General features: G+C 41.8%; 1 protein-coding gene across 5 annotated transcripts in view; it reads left to right on the top strand.

Annotated features, from left to right (window-relative positions):
- The window catches only part of myocd (myocardin), a 127,122-nt gene that overhangs the window by 65,949 nt on the left and 36,586 nt on the right, over positions 1-24,587 (top strand). For 3 of the 5 annotated variants that reach the window (XM_047608258.1, XM_047608257.1, XM_047608261.1), the window contains one exon: positions 6,220-6,429. In XM_047608258.1, coding sequence (XP_047464214.1) covers positions 6,270-6,429 — 160 coding nt within the window. In that variant the 5' untranslated portion in view covers positions 6,220-6,269. Of the gene's footprint in view, positions 1-6,219; positions 6,430-24,587 lie in introns of those variants that run through there. The other 2 variants (XM_047608269.1, XM_047608267.1) reach the window with 2 other exon arrangements.

Genomic DNA, 24,587 nt, shown 5'->3' with positions numbered 1-24,587 from the left:
TATTTACAATTTTAGTTGTGAGTGCATGAAACCAAGCTTTTTATCTCCTAATATTCTGTCGCGTTCTTTCACAATGTGCAGCAAAAACAGTTATTGTAGCCTCCCCTTGTTTATTTGAAACGTCCGACCTTTCAACTTTCTCTGACGCTCCCTCCGCCATAAGTTACAGCAGCTCTGTGTATGCATCAACTGTCACCCACTGCTTTTAGGGGCCTTCTAGACTAAACCACATTGGTCATAAAATAGGTAAAAGTAACAAAAAAATGCTAGGCTTGTTTAACGCCGTTTCAAATGAATACGCTTAATAATCCCGTGTCATATCGTAAATCTAAGAATGCTGAGCTGAGACTGAAGGGTACAGTAACGTCTATCTCCATGTCTTATTGTTGTGGTTACATGCTAAGGGAACAGCTGTTTATTTATTTTTTGTAATTTTTTTTTACATTGGTGTCTTTTTTTACTATCGTTCATTTGTCACATACTGAGCTTGAACTTTTAAGTTTCCACGGCGCTATAACGCTGTCATCTTTTCGAAATCCCGTAAACAGGGGAAGACATAAAGGCCACTGAGCTTTTTTGGATAGTTCTTCAAAAGCCGGGCTCTGTGTTTACAGGTTGTGAAAGGGCTGGGCTCGGGGATGTGGAGCCTGCAGTCTTTTACAACGTTGTCTTGTCTGTCACTTGACAGTTGACTGCCGCGCAGCTATCCCCCCGCTTAGCAAACAGCTCTGTTATATTTTCCATTTGAAAAAAATCCCAGGGGTCACCAGTGTGTCTGACTGTGTTTCGCCGAAGCCAGATGGGGGTTTTCCTATAAACAAGTGTACAGGGAGTATTTATACAGACTGTGGCACCTGACGCCATAACACTCCTGACACTCTGTTTAGTGGCCAAAGTTGCCATAAGTCACTTTAGAGAATTAAGTAAATATTTTCATTATGGCCATGCTATTGTTTATTATAGAATGGCAAAAGTTCTAAATCTTGCCAAATCCTCTGTTAAAAAATCATTTAATAACAACTTGTCTAAAGCGAAGCGCCATGTACATAGTGCCGATTCCTGTTCATGAGTCGCAGGTCTATTTACTTTCAAACAAATCCAGAAACACCACCTGTTTCAACAGCAGTGCGAGCGAAGGCTCAGGTTAGAGCGGCGCATTGCACAAAACGCCGGCCGCCGCGGCTTCGCTGCAGTCGCAGCGGGATAAAAGCGTATTTCTGGCCCGTCGAGAGGCACATTGTCTCGCTCAGATGCAGCATGTCACCCATCACAGATACAGCTTTGGCATTCCACCCTGCTAAGTATTATCATGCTGCTGGATTGAAGCAGCATGACACAGGAGGATGCACTGCGCAGCATTGGATGCCGAAATTACTGGAGATTACAATTTGGCCAGATAGTGGTGTGAGGAAGAGTTCAGTCTTGGAGAAAAGCCTTTAAGATAAAAGCATTCCAGTAAAGAGTGTTGGTCGGTGGAACCTTTTCATGTTAGTCATAAACAAGCGGCCCCGTACTGTAACGGCACTTTAGCTCAGCTGGAAACAGCCAGTTATGGTGCTCCCATCAAAACGTGCGAAACAAATGTTATTAAGCAGAACACGGGGAGGAATTATCATAATGAGCTCAGCTGGAGGATCCCCCCATATTGATTGCAACATAAATTCACAATCATCAGTTGGAAATCCTGGACTAACCCCAACGTAAATATTACAGGCCCTGAAAGCCTCTCGTACATTTGGCTCGGCTTCAGCTCGGCTGGTGGTCGCCTGCGAGCCCCGGAGAGTGCGAGAGCAGCAGGAAAGGCACAAAAGGAAAGAAAACATACCAGATGTGACCACTCGAAAGAATAATTCATCAATGAAGGAGACTGGGACTGATGGAGAGATTTGGTAAAGGCCAAAAAGTGTGAACCTTTGGCTCAAAATGTAAGAACCTAAAAACGGACGGTGCGTTATAATTCAGCCTCGGACACTACAATCTGTAGTTTTAGTCTAAGTTAAATAAAACAAATGTGAGATGGCAGTAAATCTGGCCATGAGTAGTACAAGACATACTGGTATTGTTAATGGGCAAGTATTCTATAATAGGAAGCAAACTACTAATAAGCAGTACCTACATTTGGTGCGCTGTATCTTAAAGCAATTCCTGCATATTTTCCCCAAGTATATCACTGTCAGCTGAACGAGACGAGATAACGTCAGTGATACACGGCCACAAGAATAGTTTTTGTCTTACTCTATAATTAAACCAGGCAATGTATAGTTGTGTATTTTTGTACGGTTACGAAGTTAACATAATGAGGCTTAAATGTGTGCATTAATAAGAACATGGTCAACTTTGAGTGACAAGTGGGCGCCCACTCACCCTACAACCTCTCTGACCATTTTTGAGTGAATCAGGGGTTATTCCATGTCTTCCCCATGCTTTCTATCAAGCTAACCTTTACCCCAGCTTTAGCTCTCGTTGCTCTTCCATGGCTTACTGCAGTCGACATGATAATCAGCTCAATTAACATTTAAGTTTCTGCAGATTTTGGTAAAGTTGGTGAAATATCTGTGTGAGTGCGTGCATATTTAGAGGGAAACTTGACTAATGTGTCCCCACACATATTTGCATGTCACACCGCTACATCACTGACAAAATCTACAACATAGCGTCTTTAACTGTGACATCACACAAGTCCTGTGACCAATAACTTTAAACATGCGGTAATAAAGATCAACATCTCACCCCGCAGATGATATAGGAAGGGTTGTAAAAAAGTCGGCGTGCGAGCGACTGCCCACTCCTCCGGTGACTCCTTACTCTGTGAGTCATTAGCGACAAGGGGAGATAATGCGGCGAGCGTTCAGCCCCTGCTCAATGAATCGATAAGAAGACAACTAGTAAGTGGGACGTGCTATCGGCTCATCTTGATGGAGCTCGTGTCCCGGCTCTCGTTGTGTTGACACAGAGATACAGGCCACCATTTAGCAGATAGCATCAGACCTGGTTCTTTTTAAAGTTTTCCTTTCTTTTTCATCCACACGTTTTCCTTCAAGCTTCGCAGTAAACTGCCAGTTTTCTCCAGTCAATCTTGTGTCGTAAAAAGCCGATCCACAGATAACTTATCCTAGTGTGAGCTAATATGAAGCATGACGTTGAACTTTGGTGTCATTGTTGTCCACTCTTTGTCTTTGAGGCTGTGTTTTCTTCTGACTATCTCTGTCCATTCCGAGCGAGGGTTGTCACCACCGTATAAATTTTCAGAGTGGACCCTATCAGTCTTTGGGTGGGCTTTAAAGCCAGGCCCATCAGTTAAGGCTTCATTAAAGAGGTTCCTCCTGATGCTGCACGGAGGAGTCCCAGTCTCTCTAGCCTTTTAACAGACCATGATTCACTGTGACTGTTGTCTTGTTTCAGAGGTAAATGCATGGGTTTGTTATTGTTTGCCCGGCTGATGTTTATGTACAGTATGGTGTGCAACCCTTCTTTGTTCATTCAACCACACTGCACATTATCTGTGTGTCAAGATATGGTCTGAGTGGATCCAGTGCCTTTAATACTGTTTCCGAGAAGAGGTCGGAGAGTAAAATCCCAGAGAAGACATCTTTTTTTTTTTTACTTTGCAAGAATCCATGCCATGTACTGTAGAATGTGCTCAGATTCCTCCGAACTCACATCCTGTCCGGTTCATGTGTAGCTGAGGTAGCCATATTGAAAAGTATTGGCAGCTTAGACTGTGAACATCTGGCTGCATGGACACAGTCGATCAGGCGTACAGTACTGTGAAAAAGGTTTTGGCGTCGTCCGTCTTTGGACTCACATCCATCATCCATCAACACCTTCAGTGAAGCGTCTCATTGGTCCCAGTTCATCCTGTAGAGTGACCACGAGCCAAACATGAAAGAACCGCCTTCAGTGGCAAGTAGAACAAAGAGACCTGCAGCCAGTGTCCTGATCTCAGCATCGCATTATCGGCCTGAGCAGACTGAGACGGACTGATTTCATTGATAAACCATCTTCTCCGCTACCCTCAACCTTCCTGCCAAAAAGTCTCGGTGCAGCTTTACGGGAGACAGTAACGTGTCCTCACATTACCTCTCTAAGGTCTCTGTAACTGTACTAAACCTCACCCATGCCCTAGCTTTCTGACAGGAAGTTATAAATCCTACATGTGGGTTTTAGGTTCACCACCATCTTGGCTGCTCCTGTACCCAGACCTAACAAATACGGGCAGATTACCAGGTCGTCTGCTGAACCAGAGTCACATTTGGCCTACATGTGCACCCCAGATCAGACCTGGTTGCTTTGGTGAACTGAGAATCACCTCAAGTCAGCAACACTAGTTTTTGGCAGATGAAATCAGCTGAGTTTGGCAGATTCTGGTGGATAATTCATCATGATTCTAGTAATTAGGCCTATCAGATTTAGGCTGCTGTTGGGGCGTAACATTTTGGCTACCTGGGACACAAGTGGAGAGGGGATGAAGCAAGGGACGGACGAGGAATTGGTAGTCACTATGGCTAAGGCTGAGATGCTTGACAGTGTGCACAAGCTTGAAAAGAATTTCTTTACTTTTCACTAGAAAAAGAGAAACAAAGGCAAATTGTACCTCAATGGCAGAAATGTCCACTTACACTTTAGAGCTGAATAAACTTGGAAACACGCACACAATGTTTTTGCTAACTGTAAGTGGTTACTGTAATAATTTACTGGAGCGTGTCTAGTCTCCTTAAGCATCTTAAGATACGTTACACTGATGTGTGCACAACACCAGGGGAGGTGTATGTGTTGGCCAGTTCATTTCAGTCAAAGCTTTGCCCTCGGTGCGTTCAAGCACTCTGGGAAAAAAAAAAAAAAAAAGATTTATCTTCCAACTTCCATGTCTGTCTTTCATATTTCAGCTGAGTTCCCTCGCATCAATGACGGGAAGATCTTATACCGTCATCATTCATTGTTAAAAGTATGCTCGGGATTTTGTCCATACAGTCTTTTCAGACATCTCTGTAATGGATATATGGCAGCAGACGTTCCTAGTTCCCGTTCATAGCCAAATGTGTCCTGACACCTGCTAATCTGAATTTGGCCGCTTGTCCGCGGATCTGTCCGCACGACCGGCTTAAGATTTTGACATCCGTGATTGATGACGAGGGGCTGATACAGCCACATGCAATCAATTCAAAGTCAGTTTGAATTTAACCACATCATGTTGTCAGCTTTCAAAAATACTCCCCTCACCACTACTTCTTGTTGAACTGCAATAGCAACCATTTAGCGTTTTTTAATGGATGCAGGTGTACTTTTAGTTGCTGGTTGAAACTGTCTTTGTAGGTTTGAGGAAGTTAAACTGAAACGGTCGGTGTGTAATCATGTGCACATGGAGAAATGTGCTACATCCCCCTAATATTTCCTACTGTCCAGAATGATCCGCTTGTGTAAGAGCCCGCTAGCGTTAATTACAACTTTCTCAACATCTGTGTTTTCTCTATATTCCAAACTTTATTTTTCCAAAGATTCTGAAGTAGAGCTACAGCACTGACAGTATCCTAACCCACCGATGAAGACCTGCTATTTATACAGGGCGTGCATACATTTATGAGGGTATTATTGTCCGGTAAACACACAATATGAGATGTTCTCTAAACAGAGCTTATTAAAGAAAACAGAAATGTATGTTTGTGGTGCCCTATGGTGCAGGCCTCAGGAGATGATGTAGTGTATGGAGGACTTGGCTCGCCCCAGACCTGAGTAAGAGGCTCATTTTTCACATCGACACCTTGTGGGGGCTCTCTAAGCTACTGAATCCACGGCGGAGACGTGTTTAATATTTGTTCAGGAGGTAGGAAAGTCTGCTCTTTGTAAATTGTGTAAATTGATAAGTTGGCAGCGGGAGAGTGGCGGCTGATGGTGGGATGCGTCCGCGAGGTTGAAAGCGGGCTTAAAGCTCTGTAAACAAGCAGGCACGCGCTCAGCTGTCTGCCTGAGCCGAGCTGGACCTCTGAAAAGAAACAATGCGAAATCTGGAACTCGTGTTGTATTCGGCGAACACTAACATGGCTCCGCTCCAGCTCCACGGAGGATTTTTTAAATGCAAACATCCAAATGGCTGTTTGCTGTGTCTGTTGCTCCCATTCGAACTCAATTAACGTCGACTCTTTAACTGCTGCGGCTGACTGAGGCGGTAGTCGGAGTCAAGTGTTCTCATTGTGTCACTGTGTCTCTTTTTCTCTTCTCAAGCGAGGCGACCCGAGAAGAGATGCCGTCCACTGGGGAGTGAAGTGTGAGCCATGAATGCAGAGAAATGCTCTGAGGTCTGCAAAGATGGTCCAGAGGAGGGGCAGCGTCCTGGACACCTGCAGAGGGCCACACAGCCTCATGGAGACACCAGGCAGCAGAGGACAAACCACGTACTGAAGCAACAGCCACAATCAACAGAAAGCAAGAACAGTGAGTCCTGATTCTGTTTGTTTTCTTATCATTTGTAATCCAATCTTACAGCCCCCCCGCTCTTCTTGAGTTGCTTTTCTAATCCGGGCTAATATGGCATTAAAATTGAGCTAACTTGGCTTTTCGAACCGGTTGGAGGTTTGATTTGTCGACAGTGTGCTCCTTTTTTTTTCTTTTTTTTTTTTAAATGGAAAAAGAGCATGATTAGCAGTCATCCACACTCAGTGATTGGCTGAGTGTGGATCATATGACTGCACTCATGATTAGCTGCCGTCGTGGCGTGTCTTTAGAAAGCTACGTTTTCTCTGCAGCTGCACAGTTCATTTGAATCCTGAAAAGCTTGTCAGATCAAAGGAACACCCCGTTTTCAGAGCATCTGTTTCACCTTGAGAGATTTGTTTGTGGTTTTTTGACTTTTACAAAATGCTTTTCTGTACCAAACACATCAGTGCCATGTACTGGTAGCAACTTAATCAAGGACATGTGATCCACGTGCTAGGGATCGAACCGCTAACCCACAGCCGCAGCCATGACTGTGACGCCATATCTAATTTTAGCCAATATTCATACAGCAGGTAAACAAGTGAGCATCCAACTCACATGTTTTGGTCAAAAGTTTCCACTGGATTGACTTCAAAACAAAAAAAAAGAGCAATTTAATCGAATCTATCTGATGATTTAATCCATGCTGAAACGTCTCTGCTTTTCAGCTTCACAGCCCAAATCAACCTGGCTTATATGCCGCTCGCATCACGGGGCTAAAGGTGAAAGCATCCAAGGAATCCTGCCATTTAAATTGTTATTTTTAGACCGACGCATCCCCTCGGACTCTCAAAAAAAAGCGAGATCGACGTAGCGTTTCCCTCTGCACCGCTAGGCCCTGCAAAGTTTTCCATGATGTCATGTGCGGCGCAGGAGTAAGAGCAATTGAAGAGGGAGGTGAATATAAACTGAAATCTCCTCACATTCGGTCATTCATTTGATCCCTTTATACTTCAAGTCCGTCTGCGGGCAAAATAAGCGAGGAGCCCTAACCGCTAAACTCATCATGTTCCTGCCACGAACTACCGATAAGACTGTCCCCAACTGTGTGACCTCTTCTTCGTTTACCGGTTGTGAACACATAAAAGTTATGACCAGTGTTGAGCCTGGGCCTGATCACTGAAATAATGTACACCGATCAGCCATTACATTATGACCACCTTCCATATATTGTGTAGGTCCCCCGTGTGCCTCAGGAACAGCTGTGACTCATCACAGAATGGACTTCTGTGTCCTGTGCATTGAGTACTTTACTTGAGTAGGCAGAAAAGCGCTGTTTAAGTCATGTACCATTTAGTGGTGGGCTGATCCAGCACGTTGATTCAATGTCAGGGTAGTCTTTGCGGTGTGTTCAGGTGCAACGTGACGTCACAGTTGATCCTCACTGTCAGCACTTGTAGAACGTTCATTTGGCGTGTCGCTACTTTGGCCATATTATGCATCGGTGTGACACATTAGGGCCAAAATGAAATCGTCAGATGATATCAGATATTCTGCTGCCATCCTTAGATACTTAGAAACCTCAGTGTGCACACAGAAATAAATAAGCACACACAAATAAGCAGAACAAAGTTCACATGTGTCTAAGAGTGAAATGTAACTGAAGGAAAAAAGTGAATTTAGATCGAACAATGAGGAAACGAGAGGAGATTCAGATTTGCTTCTTTGCCAGAAATAAACGTTGAGAGCTGCTATCTCATCATTGTCTCCTGTAACTTTGGGGTGTTTTCAGGTGAAGCAGCAACTCTGACATTACCTGTGTCCTGGGAAAAGACTGGACTTTGAGCCATTTCAGTTAGTGTTGCTCGTATACTCGCTAACAGGACATCTCCTCTCTGTCAGACTTGTGAAGCAGAGCTGGACTCCACATGATGGCATCATTAACGCAATTTTGCGATCGGAGGCGTTACTGGCGTACTGTTTCCCACTCACACGGCAGAGGCCTGCTCTCAGTGAGATGGACAGAGCACTCAGAATCTCTCATCGCGTTTTGTCCGCGTTCGAGAATTCATTTCAGGGCTTTATTTTTAGGGTTACCTGACTCTCACTGTGTTAGTTTTTTAGCTGGTTTTAAATTGGCTGAATTTGAGTGGTCATTCTGTGCCTTCAACCTTTATCCGTTCTGACCAGAGTCATAAGTGGAACAGCAATCGCCTTTTGTTCTAAAACATCTTTATATATTTAATAACACAGTGCAATCAGATACTAGTGACCTCAAGTCAGGGATGCTGAATGGCTCGGTTACTCAATTGATGCCGGTCCAACACTTGCCTGGCTTTAACATGAAAACACAGATTTGCCTAACACAAATCTGGGCAATGCCCTTTCTCTTTAGCGAAGTAAGAGTGGATGAGAGGTCTGAGTGGGTAAGAAGTTTGCTTGGCAGGACAGAGGTCTGCAACACCTGCAGTAAAAGAAAAACCTTGTTTCTCCAGTACGGCGTTTTGAGAGGCGCCTTTTTCCTAAAAAATTTCTGATTTGATGGCGGCCGGGGTTACTCTCATCTGGAGGAGATTAGTCAGTAATGCTGATAGACATGATCGCCTGGACACTTCATCATTCCATGCATTTAACATGGGCTCAGCGCAGCTCTCTTGTTTTTGTAGCACTGTGCCCCCGAACTGACTGATTCATTTTCATCAGAGGAAATTAACTTAGCTTTCTTATTACGGACAATCATGCACTGCAGCCTTAACATCATGTCCATGTTATAATAACTTTTAGTTCAGCAGAAAAAAAAAGATTTTAAATGAATGTAATGATCAGATATTAGTCCAGACATGATAAGGACTTCATGTTCTGTAAATAGTCCTCTGGTTAGAGAAAGACAAAAACTGTTTACCTTGCTATCGTCATTATCAAAAGCGTTTTCTGCGGAGCTGCCAGGTATTCTATCTTAACCTCCATCAGCATGAAACATCAACACCGTAACAAAAAAAAACCCTTTTTTAATTTTTTTTTTTTTAAATGTTTTTTTGTATTAGGCAACAGGTGGAATGTGTGTCGGTGCATTTTTCCCGCTGTTGTTTTTAGCCCCTAATTCATCCGTGAAATTACTCAGATGTTCATTCATCATCGGAGCGAAGCCGAGAGCAGGCCCCGAGACGAGAATCAATTGATGGATAGAACATTTCTGAAGGCAAATATTACCTCAGTCCGCATGGGCAGTAAACAGCTCTATTATTTATCAAACCAGCTTGTGTGCCGTGATGAAAAACCAAATGGGGGAGCATGAAATAAATGCTTGTATTCCAGCAAAAGGATAAGAAGAAAACCCAAACCCAGGGACTGCTTTTGTAGTGCCGACCCAAGTTGGTAATTGGTTTCATATTTAGTTATACTACAGTAAAACTTATTGAAAGGTATACCAGGGCTCTGTGAGCTCACACACATAAATAAATCTTAGTTACCTTTGTTGCAAAAATGCTGCGCACCTCTTCATGCCAAGTCTTCTGACTGGACATTGATTGTTGGGTTTTTTCTTGTAAGCTTTGAAATATTCGTGCGCTTGGGCCAAGTACTGTTCACCTATCAGGAATGTACAGTTAAAATTGCTTTGCAGCTAATATAAATACAGGCCACGGCTGTTGTAGTGCAGAGAGATGGCAGGCCCTTGTGTGGAGTGCGAGCGGCTCTTAGTCACGGGCTCTTCCAGAAATGTAAAAGGTGGTCGCGTTAGTTTTTATGTTGATTAATCCGTGAGTGAGTGCGTGTGTGTTCCGCCGCCGTCCTCAAGCACTGACGAGTAATTACGAACATGACGTCAGTATTAAAAACACATCGCTGCGTGTCTGTGATCCTCGATGACACAGCGACTGATCCTCGGACGCTCTCACCTCGCGGAGCATTTTACTGCACACCGCCATTTCTATAGTTTCTATAGTAACCCCAGAGGGGCTCAAATATAAAGGTGTTGAATAAAATATAAAAAAATAAGGCATATCAATATTCTAAACATTAATTCATAATTCAAATTTACATTATTATTATTATTATACATTCTAAGATATTTTTTCTTTCAAATGTAATTTTAATTTTAATGTAATTTAATTTCAGGCCAAGGACCCTCAAACTGATGGAGAGATTCAGTAGGGACCTCCTACCTACTATATGTGTTCTATATTAAGCTCGGCCTAGTGCTGTATTTGCATTCAATATTAAGGTATCCCTTTTCCCTTTTCTAAAATATGTTGGATTTATGTTAATATGTATTTAAAGAATTCTAAAGTTGTGGGGGAAAATTAAAAATTAACATAAAATGTCTAATCAACCAAAGATTTTGCGACCCCCGAAGTACCTCCGCGGACCCCTTGTTGAAGACGCTCTATTCTCTAGATTATATGACTACTTGTACATGAAAGGAGTCACCCGTAGAAATTAGCTTTATTGTTACTTACTTACTATAAAGCTAATGAATTGGTTCTTTCAGTTCCAGCTGGAAACTGATTTTAGAAAAATATATACAGTTTTGTTTGTCGGGAGACCAGAAATAAGTTTCCAAATGAATGTTGTGCACTATTTGATGGACGCATGAATACATTTATTTTTTCATGTTCTTACATGGTCACATGTCAGCATTGTGGTGTGTTCATAGCAGCTGCTGCATAAAAAAGAAAACAAGCAGTAATTGCTGTAAAAGTTTAGGGAAGGGACTCATTAACTGACCCCAGATTATATCGCTAACGTCCAGTGAGCCTGAGCAACAACTTAAAAAAAAAAAAATGATATCGCTAACATCCACTAAGCCTGAGCAACAACTTTAAAAAAATGTGAAAGCTTTTTAAAAACACAACTTTATACACTAACTAGCATGTGCAGGATAGCGGTGTAGTACAGCAGGAGTTGTCACCTTGACCTGTTTATTCATTCTAAATATCTTCAGAGAAACACACAAAGCTAAAAAGACTACAGCAGCTAACTAACCTTCAATTTGATGCTTAGTTTTAAGTAGCATTCTCAGCCTGGTGGCAAATGAGATTTAAAATGTTCCTGAGTGATTTCACATTTATTTCATTTGTCTGTTGCACACAGTCTTTCAATGTGATTGTTTATTCAGTGTTAAACAGAGGGTGGATCCATATTTAGTCAGCAGGAGGAATGACATTGTATAATGGGCTGACTCACATTTGGACAGTTTTTGAGGGGGAGGATAGATGTTATTATGATTTCATGGCTCCTATTATTATGAAAAGGATTTTCAGATTTGAAGCTACTGTCCACTGGAAATAAAAACTCTGGCGGGGCGGCTATTAAACTTTCCGTGATTGTCGCTAATATGCGCTGTGGATATGAGCGAGGACAAATGTAATATAATTGGACTTAAAGGGCTTACTTTGGAAGTTTTCATTATTTGTTCAAGTCTTCACGCAGGCAGGCAATTAAAGAAGTGCCCGCTATCACCACTCACCACATGTACCAGCTGTTTTTTTTTCTCTGTATAAAAGCTGTCAAAGCTTTGCTTTAATTAGTATGGACAGGGTGACACAACACAGAGGAAGAGAGAGAAAACGTCTTTATTGTACAGACTATACATTCTAAGACGTATCAGTGGTCACTCTTAAGTTAAGAACAATACTAACGGTAATCTAATCTGTGGTCCCCTGTAATTATACATTCGTCAGCTGTAAATTGGAGCGATAAAGACCATCTAGGATTATCTATCTCCAAAACTCCGGAAAAGATTAGGTCATTGCAGCCACTGGGCTATTTTTAGAACTCTTTAACGGTGGCATATTAAACAAAACGCTTAGAAATTCAATTAAGAAACCACTCAGCCACACTGACCTGAAAATAACCCAGAGTTATTCTAAAACAAAGGCTCTGCCGACCAGCCGCTGTGCCGCCTCACATGTGGTTTGGAAAGAGGAGTGCCTAAAACCACAGATTCTTAAGGGCTGCGGAGATTAATGAAGAGTTTCTTTTTCCAGGTGTTGTATTGTGGATACAAGAGCTTTGAGCGGTGAGTTTTTACCAAGGGGAGAAATCCTCGTGGTAGAAATGAAAACAGTAACACAATATACAGCTCTGATCCGGCTCGCGGCTTAGATGCGGGAACGGGAGCGCATTCCAGAGGTGGGAGAAAGGAAGCGAGGGAAGGCAGGTCAGGATCATTCTCAGATATTGATCACATGAACCACGCTTGCGAGAGTCGCTGCCATATATTCATTCCCATGGGACCTGTTTGACATCAGGGAACGGTATGAATGGGTTTCACAACCCTTTTAATAACCCTGCCTGACAACCTCACATAAATATCAATAAAAGAGACATCTTAGTCCGTCCTTTAATTTTCTTCATATTGGCCTGTCCTCATCAGCACCTCCCTGGGCTGTTAGTCATTTTTAATTGCTTTCATTGGCACTCCTTACACCTGCCACATGAGTTTTTGATTTTAATGTAAAATGACTCTCAGCCTCAATGGTCTCTGCTGCGTGAAGAAAAAGCTAAACCCTACTGATTGATTTGTTTCATTGGCATACGATAAATGAGACTAATTATTACAAGATTGAAACACAAACAACTCAACGTTTACAGCTGCAACCGGCCAGAGTTGATTTGATGACTCTTTAGGATTAAGCCTCGACTGGAGTCTCTCCCAAGTTTCCTTCAGGCTGGAGACAAAATCTGACTTTAACTTGACTGTAGCATTTTCATTTGGATTGAATGGGAATCTTTTGCATGCACACAATGCCCCAGTTATATGATACAAGCACACTTCAAATCTTAAAGTATCTGACTTGGATCAGTCGGAAAGCTCTCACTTAAACTTTTCTTCAAACAATATTTATGAGGATTTATTTAAATGTATCAATTGGCTTTGAAATTAAGGCTGAATAGAGATACATACTGTATTTAACCAACCTTTTATAACTTCTGCAGCATCATCTGCTTCTGCAATACATATGTGCGATGTTTCTTTTGTTAACCAACAAAACATACAGATGTCAACAGACTTGGACATGAGCCAGTCTTAAAGTGGGGTATATTCTTAACTATCTTAACTCCAGACTTAAAAGACAAGTGGCTACAAGATCCTATGGTGGTCATCCATACTGTAGAAAGATAGACGACAGAACAGCTAGTCAAAAGTGAAGCCAAGGCGACTAGAGCTCCCTCTGGAGTCTGGCTGCAGTATAGGCCATAAGCTCCACCTCCTCCATGTTAGTGGATGCGACTCGGGACGTTTTTTCCAGGATGGTTTCTGTCATTTTAGGTAATTAATATAACAGTGATGCAAATTGAATCTTATTTGATGGTATAGAAAAAGGATGTGACATCATGATGACTACCTGTTGCCATGCCAACTGCTCTGTTAAGCAGACACTTGATAGTTGGAAAATATAAAAAATAAGTTTGTAAGTTCATATTATAAGTGAAATAAATACAGTGTATAATCCAATATTTCCTTGGAACTTGTGGAGGTAGAGCAGATTATTAATTAAATGAAAATGTGAGTGAGTCTGGAGGAAGTGTGAGTGTCCTGTCAATAACACGCCTCCACCCTCGGACCATACTTCACTGACTCTGGCTCCAAACTCGCAACATGCCTATGTCCATATCCTAGCGATGTGTCCATATTTATATACGGTCTATGTGTTCAACAGAGAGTCCCTCTATAGAGTGATTGCGTGGTTTGTCCATTCTGCTGTAGAAAGAATGGCTGTGAGTTACGGTTTGATTGAGAACTCTACTGTCATGATGTAGTTTCGTGATGAAGTGTCTTGGCTGCGATCATTTTAACTTGATGGGCTGGACCTTATTTGACTTGTCCTGGAACTTGACTCAGGTCTTAACTGTTCCGACTCAGACCTTCTATCAAACACTGGAGACCTGCTTCTACCTCGATTCAACCTTGTTCCATCCCTAGCGTGCAGCGCAGATGAACAGGAACACACCACGCGCCCATTTCCGTGTTGACTTGCAAACCTTTCGCCTCTCCGTGATATTTGCAGATGCTGAAGTGCAAAAAATGCGGCCTGCAAGTTTGTTTTTGTTTAACATCGTAGCTCATCAGTGAAACCGAAACTGCAGACCACGAAAAGAACGCCTCGCAGCCCGTGTGTTGCTACCCTCTGCAAACGCAACCAATAACCCAGATAATGAACAAATTATCTCAGAGAATCTCAACCAGCCAAGTACAATAGGTCGAGCTTCTAATAACTGTGATTGCAGTCACGTATCAAGGTGCACGATACCAGCAGAGGACGGTTGCATGCAAGGTGAAATCATTCTGAGCTCCGTTCCACCTTGCTCTCCCTCCGTCCTCATGTGTTGTGAATAATAAAAAAGAAGAATTCATTTTATGGTTTTACTAGTGAGCAACCCAGGTATGCATTTGTCAAAATAGGGGGAAAGTTAGAACCATATGTTAATTTGAATGGGAGGCACATGGTTGTGATTAGGGCCACGCTGCAGATGATAGAAACACACACTGGCCTTTATTGTGGGGAGAACACAATGGACGGCACAGCACAGACTCAAATCAGAGTAAAAACATTTACAAGATCTGAAGGATTCCTCTTAATGAACAGGCTGACTGACAGGCTTCCCGAGGACACGTGTGCCGCGTTTACGAGTCGAGCTCAGGTGTGATGATGGACAGCACCGAGTCTCCATATAAAAAGCTCATTTTCCATAAATTACAATGTAATTTACTTAACTGCTTCCCTCTCAGTATGTGGGCTCATTTGAACACTTGTTTTCTTCTGAGGCCTCGCAAGAATTGGTGCGGTGCTCTTTTTGAGGCGTTATTCTTAAATTTTACATCTCTGTTGGAGCCAAACCTTTAACAGGTGTGAGAAACAAATAATGACGAAAACACAGTTGTTGCTTTTTTTTTTTTTTTTTTTTTTTTTTAACACAGCAGCTTTCAGTTAAGCCGTTCGTTTTGTGGATCTAGACAGTGCAAAAAAACAAAAAAAAAATAAAAAATGCAGAGCACAGCTGCAAAAAGAAAGTGATAAAAATAAGGTTGACAAGAGACAACCATTTTGTTTCCAAAAATAGTTCGTCAAACGTGCCACATGGTTTTGGATGTGATCACGACATAGCACAATCATCCACAAGCAGCCATCAAACCAGAAAGAATGTATAAAGGTGATGGAAAACATCATCAGAAACCTGAATGTGACCTGTGACCACATTTCAGGAAATAAATACCTGGTCATTTAGGAAAGTCCCTCTGGAGTAATGGAAACGGATGGAGACTGCTGCTCCACCAGCACCAGGGGCAAGTGCTCTGCAGGGACTCTATTATGACGAAGATGCTGATGCTAATGCGGGAGGAATTTGTTGGGTGGCAGAGCTCATCACTGAGTTATCCTATTTGTGGAGTGAGTTGTTCAGTGGAATGACTTTATTACCTAAACAATACAGCGAGTGGACTATGGAGTATCCATCAAGCTGGCACCATGGATGACTATATTATTCCTTAACTTGTTATTTAGACTCGTCTCGGGATGTGTAAATGGGAAAGGTTTTCCATGGATAGAGGAGACACAGGCACTTCAGTTTTCCATCGGTTTAATTTTTCTTTCTTTCAATTCAGTGACAGTAGTTTCAGAAATCAGTATTTATCCCTAGGACTGAATCTGAGCGGATTTGTTACATGTCATTCATATTTACATCTTAGTCTGCAGTATGTTTGTTAAAAAAGAAAAAAAAACACATGACAAGAATGTGAAATGTCAGGAGGGCCAAATATTTGACCCAAGGGCCGGTATTTCCCAACCACTGATGTCAGATTCCATCACTCACAGTGACAAGCTAAATAAGAAAAGATGTTTTGAGGGCCTTTACAAATAGAGGGCCAGTGTCCCTTCTAAGTTTGTGATTTTGTCATTCCATAAGTTCCTTAAGATCATTTCAGTGTTTTAATGTCAGAAAAAGGTATTGAAAATTGACCATCCCTGCTAAAACTTAATTTTTTTGGCCACATAGGGGGAGTCAACCTCAAAAACAAGGTGTCAGACACAACCCTGACGTATTTAAGGTTCTTTTAGACTACTGCTACACCTAGTCACGTAGCCTATGACAGTGAGAGCCATTTATACTTGTGCCTTGCTAGTCTGTCTCACTCTGTAAAAACTCCACCCAAACACAAGTCAGTGCTATGTCATTTTTGCCATTTGGGTAAAGTTTGGTTTCTACTTCAAGCTTCACTTTCAACAATAGTGACTGAAACTGAAACACGAGTCATACAAATGTCTAGATGTCCACAAACTTCCTCACTTAACTGTAGCAATTCTTTATTGATCCAAAACAATCAATTCAAAAAATACTGAGATAGAGAAGCAGCTGGAAATACTAAAGTGGAAACACGCTAGCCCTCTTAGTTGCAAGTCAGCTAATATGCTAAGTCCGTGCAGGCTCTGCGTTGGGGTCTGCGTTGTTGCTGTAGCCTCTGTGTATATAAGCTGTATAAACAGCTACGCCTGTAATAGCTCATTACCTATGTAAAGCCTCCTATTAGTAGCATTCATTTGAAGTTGTTTCAAATTTTAAGTTCACATTTCACTTTAATGTTATCTTATGAGGAAATGTTCTGTGATATATGCTAGCTGTTAGCCGCTAGCTCACTTTGATCGTGTACTTTATTCACAGTTAAAGTGAGACTGGGTGTTGGGATTGATACACTAACTCCCTAATGCTCAGTTTCTGGCCTTTGCCCTGTTCTAGATATGTTCTCCTTTAAAACACAAAGCAGAGAATCCATGAAATGTTGCTGCTAAACATCTCCTAAATTCTCCCTAACCCAAAGTCCAAGTACAACAGGGCACTGAAGGTCATATTTTCAAAGGTTTGGGCTGACATACCAGAAGATATGGGAATGGGCTTCAGAAAGAACAACAGAATATCACCTTTTATTTCCAGATCACACTGGAGCCGGTCATATAGAGATCCTATCAGGGTCAGGTATGTGTTCATTACGGATGTTCTTCAATTAACGCTCAGGTTGGCAATCTAGTTTGATTCGTACTGTGTTTATGTACCTTGCGTTTCATTTTCAGTACACCTTGGAAATTTCATTAAAAAGAAGAAGAGCTAGAACAGGTATCTGTCTTTTGATCCACTGTTTGCTTTGGTTTGATGTAGACGGCTGTTCGATGATACTAAGCATTGTGCTAGTTGGCTTTACTCTGAAATGCTAAAACAGACCGCAACTAATCAGTAGGAAAGAGGGATGGAATAAGTCCACTTTACTTAATATGTTAGCATTGGAAAGTAAATCTGTACATTCTGTTGTCTTTTTATGGGATCTATGGGGTAAATGCAGAAGTTTGCCCCCATGTTTGTCTTGTGTGAGGCCTATACATCAGTTTAACAGAGTGCAGCGCATTTGGATAGGTGTCAGTGCCGACAACTGATCCAACGTGAGCGCTCAGATTGTGACTGATCTAGTCCCTCGTCTAATCGCTTTATAACAAACAGTTACAGGATTGTTGGAAGATGAGTTTCTTGGAGTTATTTTGAAATCGGGAGCACTCTCCTCTACTGTTTGAGAGGGAGTCTAAATGTGTCTGTAAGGTATGCCCTACGTTTCTCTCTAAACACTTTAAAAATAAGTTTGCTTGACAAATGACATAGCTCATCATCATGTACCATAAAAGCCTGTATCCCCATTTTATGATTTATACCAGGGGTCTTCAATGTTTTTCAGACCAAGGACCCCCAAACTGATGGAGAGATTAAGTAGGGACCCCTCTACCTACTATATATGTTCTATATTAAACTCGGCTTGGTGAAATTTATAAATATACATTATTATCACCATTCTGCATTGAATATTAAGCTGTTAAAATAATACACAGGTTCAAATACTATAATTTTTTTTATTTCAAACATTTGCAACAGTGGGCTGTTTGAGGACGAAAATTAAGAAACATAAAATATAAAGATTTTGCGACGCCCCCTGCAGTACCTCTGCAGACCCCCTAGGGGTCTCGGACCCTCTGTTAAAGACCTATGATTTATACCATTAATAGTAATAACAGTATTACTTCTAGTGTAAACCGTATTCTTACACTGGGTTGCAAAATGTGTTGGATGCATTCCCCCTAAGGTCGGGAAGGTTTAATGTTTCAGGCGATGCTAAAACTTCTCTTGCAGGATGTTTTTGGATTGCTAACAGTGAGCGTTAGCACTAGACTTAAACTGAACATGAACATATTAAGTAGAAATCCTGAGTTGATACCGATAGTAACAATAATAACAATAATATAACAGGTTTTTGATGTGGTCTCAGATATCTCATTTAGAGTTGTGCGGGACATAGATGTTGTAACTTACCCACAAAGCTGACGGTGGTGTGAGCCATTTATACTGGTGCGCTTGTCAGTTTGACTCACTCTGTGAAAACTTTTGTCAGGGCTGTCTTTGTTTGCCAGCCGGGTTCGTTTTTGTTTCTGCAAAAAATTGATCATATTGCTGCAGAATTAATGCAGAAGCCAAACCCACATATCACACAGCGGAACTTTGGTTCTCAATCTCAGACATAAACAACTAAACTGCAACATATACACGTTTTAAATAGGGTCTGTAGCTTTCGCGATTTGATTTCAAGGTCATCGGAAATGCAGAGAGGAAATCAAATGACTGAAAACATGCATGCAGTTGCACTGACAAGTGCTGTATTACAAAGTTAATGTCAAAAGTTAGGTAGAGGATTAGTGCTGAACACGGGATCTGATGTGGCACATAGTGTTAAAGAGACATCTCTGGCAGTCTCTCTCAAGTGGATTATTATGTCTCTTACAGTATTGGTTTCATGTTGACAGGCTCCGCTACCAGCTAGCATAATTAGATTGCTTTTAACAATGAATGCTAATTACATGAACCTTTCCATGACTGGTTTATTATTGTAACCGTGCCATCAAATGTCCTCGCCTTTAATTAAAACCCCAAACTTTTCCTAATTTAAATTCTAATTCTGCTGCCAGGAGAGACACTAATTCACAGTAGCAGCTACTGACAAGTCTCTCAGGGGGAGCAATGCTGGCTATGATGGCTAAGGTTACTTGTTCGATGGGTGTATTGGCAGCAGGCTAAACTTTGTCAGCCAATGACATCAAACTGTAGACATTTGTATTGGACAGTTGGTTTTTGCTGTTCAACTCTACCAATACACACTAGAGGGGTGCACCTTTGGATGAAAAGTGCTCAAGTGCTAAAGTCTAAAATAAATGACTCTCCTTGTCATTTAACTAAATTGGTCGTGTACATCGATTGGTAATCCACTGATCAGTCACAACTTTATGACTGACATGAGACGTAAATAACACTTGTGGCAACACTGTGTTCTGGTGGGAAACTTCTGGACCTTAGATCCACGTTGATGTTGCTTAGAAACCAGAACAACAGTACAAGGTGTTGACCTGGCCTCCAGATTCACTAGATCCCAAACTGATCAAGTATCTGTGGGATGATCCACAGAGGCCCCTCCCCTCAACCCATGGGACCCAAAGTGGGACCCACAGGACCCCCACTACCAACATTCTGTTACCAGACACCACAGGACACCCTCAGAAATACCATGTCCATTCTCTGATGAGTTAGAACTGTTTGGAGGCACAAGGGAGACCCTCACAATACTAGGAAGGCGGTCACAATGTTATGCCTGATCGGTGCATATTTAGATGAACACTGACCACCCAAGCTAATTCATGAACAACAAAACACAGACGCTCAGGTTCAAGGACTTTTTACCTCACAACTGATCCCTTTTCCCTACATGTTAATTCATCTCTTCAGCTCTCAGGTATTGTTCAGTCTTTATGTAATCAGAGGTAGTAAAACAGTACGTCCACAACATCTCCGTCATGTCTCCTGGCCAGCGGCTGGTATGATCTCTGACCTGTAGAGTCTGAGCCAACAGCAGACCTCTCCAGAGAATTTTAGGCAGCCATCCCCACAGGCCATGAGTGTTCCCGTCCCTGACAGACAGGAATGATAAGAGTCGCCAGTCGAGCGCGTTCCCGATCACTACGCAGCCAAATCCCGCAGAACAATACAAGGTCACACTCAAAAAGAGTCTCCCTTGTTGTATTTAGTCTGCTGAGTTTTTTTCCCAGTGGAACCCTTCACATCACACAGACATCCTTCAGTTCAGCTTAATTGTGAGGCTTGTACGACACAGTGAAATTACTACTTTATTATTGTAAAACAAAAAAAAAAAGCAATGCTAAATTTTGCATATGAGGTTAAAATACTGGCCAGACAGAAGAATGGTGAGAGTTTTGTTATCTGTTCCACTAATGGCCTGATTAGTGAAAAGGACACACTAACAGAGATAACACTAGTGACCTGTCTGTTCTACACACTTTCTCCAATTTGCCGTGTTCCGCCCTTTCGCCCAACTACCCTGGTGCTGCCTGCTCCCGGGAGCTGTTTATCTAACGAACTGTGCCCTCGGACATGTCAGGAAGCCCAAACATTTCCAAGCCGCCAGTCAAGCTACCGGTGAAGAGTTGAGGCTTGAGAAGTGGACAGTTTGCAGGCTTGTGTAAAGTATGCACGGTGAAAGTCCTCCTTGTCAGCGCGGCAGAGAGGTGTCTCCCGTCACACGCAGACCCAGAGCCCAGCTGACAGAGGATGTGTGTGCGTGTTTCCAGCAAACAGATGCTCTGCAGACAGCTGTCACCTACGGTGGTGTTATCGGGTGACTGTTGTCTGCGCTCACTCTCTATTTGTGACACTTGAGAGTTTGTCTAGTTGTTGTGTCGTTTATTTTGAACGTGGCAAAAGTCTAAACATACACAGAAGAGCCACAGAGTCAGCATGTAATATGCGGCCTTGTGATTGGCTCAGCAGCAATAGGGGCGGGGCTTGCGTAGTACGGGAGGCTTTGATTGACAGGTCTCGGCTAGTGAAGCACTCTGCGTGAAGGTGAAAGATAACCTTCATTTATCCCTTTACTAAAATATGTTGGGATTCATGTTAATATGTATTTAAAGAAATTTAAATTTGAGGGGAATATTGTGGAGCAAAATTAAAACAATATTTCAAGATGTCTAATCAACCAAAGATTTTGCGCCCCCTGCAGTCCCTCCGCAGTCCAAGCGGACCAATCACAGCTCTTGGGTGCTGTGGCACACATTCCTGTGGAGGTGCACGTCCACTACGCCGTTAGCGTCTGCGTATGCTCTGTGCTATTGCTGTAGCTACGGTGTCAAATTGATGCAGAAACTTGAACCACGTATGACACTAAACTGCAACATCTACTGTGATTTAAAGGTCATCTGAAATAAAATGACTGAAAGCATGCATGAAATTGCGCTGAAAGGTGTCAGATTACAGTTTAAACGTAAAAGGTCACATAGAAAATGAGTGGATCTGACGTGTGTTAAAGAGGAATCTCTAGCAGTTTCTCTCTGCTTCTAGCATCTTCTCTCTGAGGTCCAGGACACTGTGGACACTCCCCCACCCTGCTCTTCTTCCTGCCGTGTTCTCCTCCTCGCCTCCTCTCCCCCTCGTCTCCCTCTAGTCCTCCCGGCTCGTGTGGAGCCTGTGAGTCGTTCAGTCTGCGATCATGTCTCCGGTCTACAACTCATCGGACAGGCAGCCAATGACATCATACTCCACCGTAGATGTGTGTGTGTGTGTGTGTGTGTGTGTGGTGGGGGGTGTTAGAAAGTGACACCTCTGGTCAGTGTGACACGCTATCTGTCTCACCCACCAAGTTCATGCTCTGAGTCAGATCTAATTGAGGTTGTGAGTGTGTGTTGTAGTGGTAATCCAAAGATCTGAACCCTGGAACTGCAAGACTTTTAATTCTTTCCCCTTTGTTACAATCATTCTTGAATACTGTACTCACGGAAAAAAAAAAAAGTGAGCACAACTGTACTGAACACAAGAGGTTAACCATTACAATAACACGTTTTTTTGTGACACATAATCTACAACTGCCACTCATAAACAAACATAATTGTAAAGGCAGAAATCCTTGGTTAAAGACTGCAGATTTTTTGGAGCTTTTCATTCATTATCAGAGTGTATATTTTCATGTATATACAAAAATAACAAACGATACTGTTTGACATTTCAAATAATTTGTAACGGAACTGCTGTCATTTCAGCATAGTAAATCCATAGAGAGCATTGTGTGCAAACACTGTGAACACCGTGACCGTACACAGTGTGATTATCCTAGGATATGGGAGCGTTTTGTGTCTAAAAAGCTGTCCGTGCTGCAGTGAAATAAGGCTCAACTGGTTTAATAGGCCAAACAGAAACTGGGATGTCATAAATTTAGGAAGGAAGTGCACCTGATAATTGGAGGGTCAGTATTTGCTTTCTTCTGGTATTTTCTTTCTTTATGCAAGAGTTAGTGGTGACACTTTCATTTGAGGCCGTTAAGCATAATGTGAACACTGAGTGCTGCTCCTCATTTTTAGAGCTCAGCTCAAACTTTAAAAAGTGTCCACTGTCAAATGGTTTCTTTGGGCCATAAAGTGTTTAAAACTTGTGAATGGTCACATATTCAGATAACAAAATTAGGGTTAAAATACCTCAGTCTGACCAGTCTTTGAAGTCTTAAAGTGATCAAAGCAGCAGTCACATTGTTGAAAGACAGAATCAGTAGTACTGTTGTAGTGGATCATTTTACCTAGCAGAGGTCTTGCGTCAAAATTGCCAAAAACATCAAGCAGATGTAAAACGAATTACCACCAGATTAAGCAGTTGGATAATTTGCATTGTATTTTGTAATACAAAATAAAAACTTTGATTATATTAATTGTACATTAAATATGGATATCATGTGATTAATCGGAATGAATATTTTCATTCATTGACCACCCTCATATCCACTAAAGTTTGGTTTAACTCCATGCTTTGATATCCAGGTACCTGCATGCTACTAAGGCTCAGGTCAGATACAGTAGAGCTTTCAGAAAAACTCATAGTCATATCTACTCAAATGTTTAAGTGAAGTATTTACAACTCAGAAACTGGGTCGAACTGACATAAATTCATAGTGCTCTTTGCTTACTCTTTGAAACAAAAACAATAACTACAAACTCTGATACTTTATATCATCACAAGCAACTGCTACAAAGTTCACTTTGGAAAATAGCAAAGCCATTTGGCTAGTTTACTCTGCTAAGGTTTTAGATTAGCTTCAGCCGAACTGCAATAACCAGGAAGTAACTCAACATGAATAAACTGAAAATATCTCAACTTCAAAAACCCATTCACGTAGGGCCTTAGGCTAACTAACCCTAGCCAGTGTAACAAAGTATAGATTTACAATCAGTATGGGCAAAAGTCACACCAACAGGGACCAATAATAAAGCAAAGTGTGCAGTCTACTTTGGGAACTCAAATCAAATCAGTCACCATAATCTGATGGCATATATTATCATATCAGTAGTGCCACCAAACAGCAGTGTTCAAGCTCTCACTATATCAAATACTCAAAAGTGAAACTATAACGTGACAACAAAAACAACAACAAATATGATTCGATGTGTGAACGGCGCAAAATCAATACACCCAATACACAGCAATCAATATACAAAGTCACCACATACAATGTACCAACAGTCATTTCAGCTCCACAGATAGGTACACTGCTCCGTAAGGTTATGTCCCCCCACACACATTCACACACGTATCACCAGTTACATATTACACGAACTGAAACTGAAGTGTGTGCCGTACACAATATTCAATTTACAGTTTAATTATCAAAATCACTTTAGTCATGTGTGCGGGGTAACTTTGGTTCCTGCCTGTCGTTGTGCAGTAAAGGTGCGACAATCTTTAGTCTGATTCTAGCCCTAGCGTGTTGGAGTTGTTTTAAAAGGACAAAAAGGGGTAGTTATTTTCTTTTGGCTCATCATTGTATGTATAGTGTTTCATAAGCCATCCCAGTGTCCGGCTGTCGGGATGTTTAAATATTGTCATCCCCCACTCCCACTGCGCTGAGCCTAGCTATTGCCATGGGACGAATGTCGAATCATAGCCCAGATACAGAATATCTACGCTGGCCATAATCTACAGTCCCATACCTATACTTATATTAAGAAAGTAATTTGAACTTGCACTCTACAATCAGTGAGTTACATATAAGTTTTTTTTTTTCCTCATGATTCATTCCCTGGCTCTCACTGTAGACC

The sequence above is a fragment of the Mugil cephalus genome, chromosome 16 (genome assembly GCF_022458985.1).
Source record: "Mugil cephalus isolate CIBA_MC_2020 chromosome 16, CIBA_Mcephalus_1.1, whole genome shotgun sequence".
Taxonomy (NCBI): domain Eukaryota; kingdom Metazoa; phylum Chordata; class Actinopteri; order Mugiliformes; family Mugilidae; genus Mugil; species Mugil cephalus.
The sequence above is the reverse complement of the archived record's forward strand: the minus strand, read 5'-3'. Positions and strand labels throughout refer to the sequence as shown.